We start from the raw sequence: 10826 nt of genomic DNA on the forward strand, positions 1-10826 counted from the left end.
GGACTAATCCGGTCAATAAGCTATATCATTACTTACTTATGACTTATAAGTATCAATTTAGCGGTTTTGAAACAATAACCAGCGGCAGATTTGCCTATCAGAAAATCGGGGTTCATTTCGATGAGTCAGCTCTTGTAAGACCACCATTCTGATTATATAATTATGTACAAACATTTTTTTTTTTGTAAAATTAGCATAAAATATTAAAAAATCAAATATGAAGGTATTATTTTGGTAGAGAATACCTGGGTAAGTTTAGGAATCTAAATAATCTATTTTGAATAAACTAAACTATAAATTCCTACCAACTAAGAATAGAATCTCCTGTACGTAAATGTATAAAATCAATTTTATATGTTTACATTTTGTGTTTTTTTTAGCATTTTTTGGATAAAACCGTATGAAACCCGAACTTTGCGAACAATATATCTAATAAATAATAAAAATATTTAGTTTATTATTATTTTTTAAATTACAAAAATATCATGTACTAAAAATTAAGTTCAATTATTTGACACTATTTTTAATAATTTAGTGCTGTAAGCAAAAAAACAATTACATTTAACTTAAAATTTTGACAAAGTCTTATATAGTCAATTTTGAAAATATAAAAAAAAACATTTAAACAAAAATTGTTTGAAAAATAAATCTATCCGAATACGTAGAAAATTAGGGTCGTTATTAAAAAAAAGTTTGTTGTAATGCGTTTACGTTTATCGATGGGGTTAAATATTTGAAAATAGTTAAAAAATATATACTTCAGTTTTGTATCAAAATTATTGAATATTTAAATTATTAATAAAACAAATAAATATTTATACAATTTTTTATAAATCTATAATTTAAAATGCATTAAATTCTGTTTAATCGTAATTTTATAATAACTTTTATAATTAAGTTTGGATAGATTCAAATTAAAATAACAATGTAATATTTTCATCACTTATGGTATGATTTGTTGATGAGGTTATCTATAATCTAGTATTTGTTTAATAGTTTTTTATGAGTACTTAAATTTGCCATTATTAATTTTGACTTTTATTGGAATATGAAAATTAGGGCGATTAGTAATAAAATTAATAAGATATTTTTCCTTTCCTATAATTAAGGACCACATGTTATTGATGAAAAATAAAATATGTAACAGATATATTTTAATAGGTATTAAGAATATAAGAAACAGAATAGAACATTAGAATATACTTATCAATTAAGCCTTGAATATTATTTTGACAACAGAATATTTAAAAATAAAAGTTGTAACAATCATGAATGGTGATAGTTTGGATATTTTTAGAAATGAGTATCTTTTCAATCACTTTTATATTATTTTTACAGTTCAATGAAATTATTTGTATCAATGTTTGCAAAATATTTATATATTATTCCATCACTAATAGTAAAATACAACTCAGGTTTAAAAATGTGAAGTATTGACTACAAGTAAAAATAATATATATTACAAAATAAAACCTATTCTATTTTTACATGCAATATATGCATTATGTAATGTACAATAATATTAAAAAAAAAAAAAAAAAAATGGTAACAAAATTTGAGTATGTACATTTTTTAACAATATATATATGGTAGTAAATATATAGCAAATGGCACATTTAAATAATTAAGTGGTAAAGTTTAAAAGTCAAACTTCCATTTCTCATCTGCCGCTGGACCGAAGTGATCGCGGTTCAACCTTGGTAACGGTTATTATTAGACAGCCAATCTTGTTTGATCATATCCGATGCTTTTTCAGCAATCATAATTGTTGGCGCGTTCGTGTTGCCGCTGACAATTGTTGGCATTATCGACGCATCGACCACCCGCAAACCTTGCACGCCGTATACACGCAGTCTTGGATCGACTACGGCGGCAGGGTCACTAGGAGGTCCCATTTTGCACGTGCCGACTGGATGGTATATGGTCATGCTGAAATGGCGGATAGAACATTCCCAATATTTGTCGGAACCAAACTCGTATCGAGCACACCCCGGTATTGGTACACGATGAAGTCGCGATCGATATTGTCGGAAAGCTCTGCTCTGGCCGATCTGTATACGTACAAATATTATTAATTAAATACAAACGAATATTAATGGTCGTTCATCAATGATGATTTCCAAGAACATTGAATTTCGATCATAATAACATTTATACTCACTTTTACGGCCAGTTTGACGCCCTCGACCAGAATCGCTATGTCCAATGGGTCATCAAAGTAATTGGCGTCTATATAAGGATACGACATTGGATTCTTTGATCTTAGTCTAATACTACCACGAGATCTTGGCCTAAGTAAGAGAGGCATAATGGTCCATGCATCATTCTTAGCTATAGGACGGAACACTTGGTCGTATATAGAATCCTGGACTCCAAGAATTTTTCGTACTTTAATACCATCGTCAGATGAAATACTTGCAGGTGCCATATGAAATTGGAGGTCTGGATAGTCTGTGTTGTTAGCATAAATAGTAGGAATAAATCCCAGTCCTTCGACACCTCCAAGCGTGGTCATTGGTCCATTTTCTCGGGTTAAATATTCCATTGATACAGGAATTGGCTAAAAATGTATTCTTTGCGTTAAGTATTTTAATTGATTACTGTGATTAATGTAAATTAATTAATTAAAAGTAAAATAATACATTTGATGGATAATTATTACTTAAACGTTTATTTGTTATTGTATACTTGTAAAAAGTATTTTCTAAACTACTTTTATGTCGAAAACATTAAAATACTGTAGTAAAATGCTACTAAATAAACATACCCTTAATCTATTTTGTATGATAGCAACAGGCTTGTCCACAATGAACGTCAACCCGAACATGCCTACGTGATCTTGTAGATTGTCACCGACACGTAGGTTTTGTAGCACCGGTATACCTAGTCTTTGTAAATGCTCACCCGGGCCAACTCCAGACAGCATCAAGAGTTGTGCACTGCCGATGGTACCCGCTGAGAGTATTACTTCCCGTTTTGCATGAACCAAATGAATCCGGCCGTCACGCAAAAATTGCACTCCTGTCGCTTGTTTAGTAATGGGGTTTATGACCACTTTTGTGACATGCGCGTACATTGCTATATGTAAGTTGGGCCTGCGCCTAGCCGGTCGAAGGAAAGCTTTAGCAGTACTACAACGAGTACCTCGCCGAATTGTACCCTGAAAATTGTTGTAAATAATGACATTATTAAGAACCAATGAAGATAAACGAGTTGGTCACCATTTTTTTGTAGTGGAAGTTTATATCATAATAATATAGTTACAACTCTTTGTGAGTATATGTATTGTGTAATTTTGTGTTATTGTTATTTCACGAATTTTTACAAAACGTGATTACCGTAGTTGCCTAATTATAGGAATAAAGTATCATAGAATTATTAATGTCATATATGTACAGTGATGGGTTAGACGTAATTCGTATAATTTTTCAGAATTTTCATTTAAATTCATGAATAATGTAAACAGTTTTCAAAGCAAAAGTTTTTTAAAAATAATTGAATTTATAAATTACCTGTGCAACCATAAAGCCGGTTTGATATTTTCCATTGATGTCTCTGTTGGGGTAACCAGTCACTTCCTGACCGGCTTCTACAAATGACAATACTAATGGACTCTTCCACGGAGCCTCTTGTACTGTCAACAGCCCACCCTTTCTGTGATACGGTGATCCCGGCCTGGCTAAATATGGATTACGATTGTCTTCTGATTTAGTAAAGTACTGTAATATCTCACTGTAACCCCAACCATCGTTGCCCATGTCACGCCAACCATCATAATCGTGTCGGTTGCCTCTAACGTATAACATGTAATTCAATACGCTTGACCCACCTAATACCTTACCACGAGGCCAATTGCACTGACCGTTCTTTAAGCCTAAGCACGCCTTGCCTAAAAACAAAATTTCAAACTAATGTAAAGTCTGGTAACAGGAAATACCATTAAATTTCAAGTAAATTTTGATATCATCCTCAAAGAAGAGAAATTTCGCAACGGTGATCCACCTGTGATAGAGCTAACGAATAAGATAAGTAGCAGAGAACTTAGATGACCTCCTTGAGGGACAACCGAGGAGTATTAATAATTAATTAATATTAAGTTATTAATTTATATTATATATAATATTATTAAGTTATAATTTATAATATTTAATTAACTATTAATTAATTAATAGTTAAGGGTGATTTACAATCATTATTTTCTACGAGTTTTTGCTTATCAGAGATATAAAAACGTAGAAATGAGAGAAGTGGGTCACCGATACCTAGTAAGTTTAGCTCTCTGATAAGGAAACCAACAAAGTCGAAGGACTTTTTAATGTCAGTAAAGACTACATCAAATTGATCACCTTTTTCCATAATTTCAATCACATAAATAGTAAAAGTAATACTGCTGGTGATCATAGACTTGCTAGGACTAAAGCTATGCTATTGATCTATAATAATATGATTTGATGTTATTTTAATATTAGAGTATAATAGAGACTCAACGAATTCAGCTAAATGTGGAATTATAGATATTGGTGTATAATTTGTGACATCAGAAAGGTCACCAGACATGAGAACTGGCCACAACGAACAAATTTTCTATACAGCAGGAAAAGTGCCTTCAGAATGTTCGTATAATAAAAATATAGGGTAAGCGATTGAGTATCGATAGTTATTTAGGAAATGAGCTAGTATGCCATCAGGTCCATTGGAGAAGATTTTATTTATTGAACCAAGGAGAAGGAGTCCCTCATTAAATGAAAAATGTATGTTAGAAGGTAGATTAAAATTAACTGCCCGTAGGAGGGAGATTGAAATGATAACGGAGATGAAGAGTGATTATATGTGGAAGGAAAATAAGAAGCAAAAAGATTAGCTGACTCAATATGAGAATTGGATTAGGCATTGGAGGAGAAGTGAACAACCGAAAGATTTTGGGGTGTTTGTTTAAGATCCATAACATAACTCCATAACCCGGAGGGAGAAAAAGATAGGGCCTCTTCTGTTTGTTTAATTTAGGCACAGTAGTCAGATTTAGAGCATCGTTTACATTTAGCACGTAATTCGGTAAATAATGAATAATATGTAGGAGACCTAGCGCGCTTAAATATTTTATAGGCTTTCTTCTTTTTGAATATTAAATTGTTAAGGCAGTGAGAAGTCCATCGTGGAAACTTAGGATGTGATAATACTTTTAGAAGATCATATTTATAAATGGCAACAAGAAGAGCGGTATTGAAAAACGATGCTGATTCATTTAGATTGTATAGCCAGAAGGTATTCTCTAAATCAAACGATCCAAGAAACTGAAATATGGCAGTGTAATCACCAGATTTAATGTCATGAAACGATTGAATGGATGATTGCGGTTCATAAAACTCTTAAAAGAGATAGTAAATATACAAATGTGGGTGAAACGAGGCAGGATAAACAAATAACGAAGGGCAGGAGTTATTGAAGGCGTACATAAAGTAAAAAACACAAGATCAAGAAGGTCACCATTAGATTTATATACTTGGTTAAGCTGAAAAAAGTTTAGAAAGGAGAATGAATCTACAAGATGAGAAGAGACTGTAGATGTTGTCAAAAGCAGTAAATCCTAATATTGAAATACCACCTGTCCAATTTATCTGAGGAAGGTTAAAGTCGCTGCAAAGTAAAATACTTGATGGGTTTTTAGAGGAAAAAACCTTTTTTACTGTGGAAGTATGGACTACATATAGTAGAAGAGAAGAATTGGGTGGTTGATAAATAGCACCAATTAATAGTTTGAAAGAACCTATAGATAAAGTAATAAATAATTGTTTAACATAATGTCAACATGAACAGGAAAAGATTTGAGTGAGTTAACGACAGCAATAAGAATGCCACTCTCTCTTTTAAAGGAGATTGAAAGCGGGCACCTGTCAAATATATTAACATGACTGTTGAAGAGGCCAAGCTCAGTGTTAAAATTTCAGAATTTAATAAAGTTTCTGTTAAGATAACGACAACATACGAGTAGGAGTGAAATATAGGGATATTACTTTTAAGATTAGGTAATTTAGTCCTTAAGTAACGCATATTCTGGTAGAATATGTTACGATTAGTGATTAGATAAGTTCGAAAGAATATCTAAAACAACGGAGGATTAAGAAGGGTATTAGGACTCGTATTATTAGAATATTTGTTGATAAATTCAAAATAGCAAGATTAGATTTGTAACGGGTACAGCAGATATATGTTGAGATGGTCGTAGTTATGTGTTGGTAGTCATTTGCAAGGAACGGATTAACAGCCAAAATCTATTTTCTGATGAAACAATTGAGTTAGAATTGGATTGGTGGGTGACACTGGTTTTGCGACGGTTACTGGAAATAAAAGGAATACCATTTTTATATCTGACAGCGACTCCGAGCTCACCATGTTTTTTACGGGCCTCAGATTCAGCATAAATACGTCGAATTTCTGAACATCCAGCTGCTTTGCGATTTCGGACAACTTATATGATTGGTGGTGGACCAGTGTAGGATTGTTTGCTTGCATCATAATCATTAATAAACTGAATAATTAGTTATTTCGAGGGAAAATTTATTTTTAGAGGACGAGACCACTTAGCATTCACTCCTCTTAGTCTGAATAATTTTAGCTTTGAAGATAAAGCTATGGTTGTAAGTAAGGATAGCAGAATCCTCATCATTAAAATACAATTGGATAATATAGCGATCGATCAGGTACAACATATATATATTTAAAAAGTATATTAACAAGTGACAGTAGATGTTCGGTAAAAATAATACACTGAATAGCCAAGGAAAAAAAAGTCTTAACACAAAAAAAAAAAAATAAACAGCTACCCATGAACAAGAATCTTAGTCTTAAGACCAGAAAAAACTTTGCCAAAAGCTACATAAGGAGTGTTTTGTTATATGGCAGTGAAACCTGGACCTTAACAGCAAAATATAAAAAGAAAATCAAAGCAATGGAAATATGGACCAGGAGAAAAATACTTCGTATTAATAGGACTGAAAGGAAGAGCAACGAAGGAATTCTCCAAATAGTAGAGAAGAATATTTTAGTATCCCATCATTAGATTAAGAAGCGGAGAACTTATAGGAAACTTAATAAGACATAACCCTTTTATAATCATCATAACGGAAGGAAAAATCAATGGACGTAAAAGAAGAGAAAGACCGTGGAAGACATTCATAGGAGAAATGATTGGAATGGCTGAATGTTTCGGGTATTAATATATGAAGACTCTGACATTGGAGAGAGAGAATTTGAGATCTATTTTTTAACTATAACAAGGCTAAGGCTTTGAAAAAGAAGAAGAAGTAAAAAAGACAAAAATATTTCAAAAGGAAGTAATATGTCATTAGTTATTTTGTCGGTAGAATGGGCTGAAGATGATTCTTGGTGATCATGAATAACAATATAATATGTGTATTTTTCAAGCTTACATAATTCAAGAAAAATTTGGGTACACAATCTGTCTTTCTATAGGCGAGTTACTTGTGGAAGTTTCGAGAGCATAGACTTTTTCCTAATGAATGACAAAGTCAGACTTGAGAAATGCGTTCTCAGACTTAAAATCCCTAATCTGAGTGGATAATGCGTATAAGCTAGCTTTTAATACATCATGCTTTTTGTCCTGAGATTACCTTAAGACTTAAAACCAGCTAATAAATCTTCCTGAGCTTTCTGAATCCCAGAGATAATATAACGGAATTCATTCGATGAGAGGGGTGTAAAGGAAAGTAATTGCATCTTAGTAAGCTTAGCTGTAGCAGCAGAGGAAGTAGACCGGGTTATCATCTTTACAGAGTCCTTAGAGAGAAAACTAAGGCTCATTATTAGGCAAGAGTTAGAAGACTTGGTAAGTAATATGCCATGTGATAGTTGATAGGCAATTAAAATTACAAATAAGTAGATTGAGTAAGAGCAAAGGCGAAGTAGAATGTAAAGTTCAACCAAGCGGAGCTATTTCAACAGCAAAATTTAAGGTTATACCTTAAAACTAGTAGTCAAGTGTAGCGCCACAGAGGAAAACAGCTGACCGACTAGTATGGAAACAGTGATAACATTAACTTTCGTGAAAATTACTAATGTAAAAGCACTTAGAAACACGGAAATTCACTTCTAACAAAAACACAGAATCACCGAGAAAAACAAACAAGATGGATAAAAACTAAAATAGTTAAAATGGTTAGAAAATTTATTTAAGACTGTATAAATTCATACCATATGCTTCACACTGTTATTAAAGATATATTTTTTAATATTATTTTTTTCAGAAGAATTATAAAAAGTTCAAAGAAATGTAGTATTATTTCCTTGATTTTTTTTTTCAGTTTTTGTGAGCATGAGGAAATCTAACGATAAAATTGAAATACAAATTTAAAAGTATTATATTGTGTATTTGATTGCAGACACCAAAAGCACATCACTTGAAAATGTTGGTCCTCGTTTAAAATGTTTATAGTATATATATATATTAAATATCTCCAGTGTTTAAATAATTGTAATTTGAAATTTGTTGGTGAAGTTTGAGATTGAATAATTGTTAAAAATATTTATATGAAATTTTTAACATGTAAAACAATTATTGCTATTTCAATAAATATTTCTTAAAATATTTCACTGAACATGAAATCTAAAAAATATTCATAGGTGCGTCTAATTGCTATCATATTTAGATTATTGGCGTTTTGATTTTATACTCGATCAATGAATGTGTAATTATGTTTAATTTTAATAAATATTTCATTGTGTTTGAACATTAAACACGAAGAAACCCTATAGCGTAACGAAGAATATAATTAATTATTCCAGTGCACATTCAAATGTAAAACGTTAGTCATGGTAACGTAATTACAATGGATATGTTATAGATTAGAAATATTGACGAGACTCACCAGTTGGTTCGGTTTTGTATTGCCAGTCTAGACGCGATAGTTGAAGATAGGCTGCCAACGAAGGAACATCGGACAGTTCGTTCTCGTCCGGACCGGCTTCCAGAAGCAAAACACTCCAATGACCTATCTATAATGGGCCGTTAAATGGTCTATAAATTTGAACGCCATCGGGGGGAGGTTAGAGTAGATAAGAGAGAGGAAGTGTGTGTCTATAAGGGTCAATTATAAAATATTACCTCTGAAAGCCTACTAGCAACCACCGCACCAGCTGATCCGCCACCGATTACAATGAAGTCGTATTCGCGTCTCAGTATTTTTTGGTTGAAAGGCCTCGATTCTGGGTCGTAAAGGTCATACCGGTAATAAGCCATAGCGGCTATCAAAACCGGTATCATCCATACGCTAGTCCCCACAATCGTCAAGCCAGCTTTTAAAGCTGACCCGGCTGCAATCAATGCGAATATCATATCCGCTACGTGCGTTCACTGCAACTTCATTGCTCCCAGACACGAGTTCTAAAATCAGTATTTAAATGTATTAGTCGTGCTATTATTAATACCATTGCAGTCCTTAGTGGTGATAAGTGGACGCCTGGTGGTCGAGGATGTGCGATAAATGAAACTACCCTTGTGCCGAGAAAAATGTTCTACTCCGCAAGAAGATATTATCAACAAGTAACATTGATTATTTTAGTCGACGGAGTATATGTTTTTGCAGATGTTATGTATTATTAACCTATTAGTAGGTTAGTAAAAAAAAAAAAAAAAAATGTAAATCGAATGTTAAACATTTAAAAACACGAGTTTAGTTGATGTACTAAAAAATAGCGCGTCCTATCCGGTAATATTTCACTATGTTTATCAACATTAAATATTTTTCCAAGCCTCGGGGAAAAAAAAAGTACAACGAATTATAAAATTTCTCATACAAAATATTTTTTATCATAATTTAAATTTGAGTGGCAAACATGCAGAGGCTTAAATATTGATCGAATTATAGGCATTAAGTATAAATATGGAAAAGTCATTATATTGTGATTTTTGTGATCTTTAGTGAAGGCGATCAGTAACGTATAATTCGTTATATTCGGACGTTTACAATAAAGATGAACCTAGGATTTTGTTCAGCACATATTAGTATATTAACTAAAATTATGTAGACGTACACATAGTAATATAATATGTTTATGTCTACAATTTTTATTTTTCAAACAAACGAATAATTTCTCTAACATCGACGAAGACATTGAAAATAATATAATAAAATATGTTAATAGTTGAAATATTTGGTTGAATTATTTAGTTTAACAGAACTGCTATTATGTTTACGTCATAGATACCACATACTCATTGTAGGTGGTATGTAATATATGTATATAATGTAATGCACCCGTGGGAATTGATGGTAAATATTTTCACAAACATGCGCACAATTATTGTTATTACCGTTAAACAGAGATGTCAGAGTCTAATGAATGAATGTTATAGGTACTATTGTTATTGATTTTAGTCCGCCGTAGCCAGTATAATGAACGTATGTCCATGTTATGATTTCCGGTGCGATATGAACGCCACACCGTGTGAAAGTGACCGCAGTGCGGTCAAGAGGCCGCTTCGTCTGTTATGCCGTCTGCTTTTGTACTGGGTATAGCAAGTTATATTATACTATTATCAAATTTAGCGTTTACATAAAATTTTTATTATATAATATAATTATATGAAAATGGAAAAATTAATAATATAATAAGTAAGATTAAAAACGTGCAAAGAATAACAAAAATGTGTAATAATATGGTACGAAGATCCGTAAGCGCGATGTCTTATAAAACAATCTCTTTTTGGTTTTCAAGGGACATCTCATTAACGATTCCGACTTTTAGCTATAGATTTTATAAGAATATTTAAACGTTTTATGTTTAAAAATAATGAAAATTTTAATAATTAC

At 32.1% G+C, this 10826-nt stretch overlaps 1 protein-coding gene across 1 annotated transcript; it reads right to left on the reverse strand.

The window, feature by feature from the left end:
* Positions 1-1438: 1438 nt before the first annotated feature.
* On the reverse strand, positions 1439-10521 carry LOC112688793 (glucose dehydrogenase [FAD, quinone]-like). The gene is made up of 7 exons (XM_025562156.1): positions 10328-10521; positions 9119-9397; positions 8883-9009; positions 3513-3889; positions 2768-3160; positions 2162-2560; positions 1439-2051 (listed from the first exon to the last, which is right to left on the reverse strand). Exons 2-7 carry the CDS (start codon positions 9347-9349, stop codon positions 1692-1694), a joined length of 1887 nt encoding a protein of 628 aa, XP_025417941.1. The 5' UTR covers positions 9350-9397; positions 10328-10521; the 3' UTR covers positions 1439-1691.
* Between the last annotated feature and the right edge of the window lie 305 nt (positions 10522-10826).

This window comes from Sipha flava, unplaced genomic scaffold (genome assembly GCF_003268045.1).
Source record: "Sipha flava isolate LNK unplaced genomic scaffold, YSA_version1 40983_pilon_pilon, whole genome shotgun sequence".
NCBI lineage: Eukaryota > Metazoa > Arthropoda > Insecta > Hemiptera > Aphididae > Sipha > Sipha flava.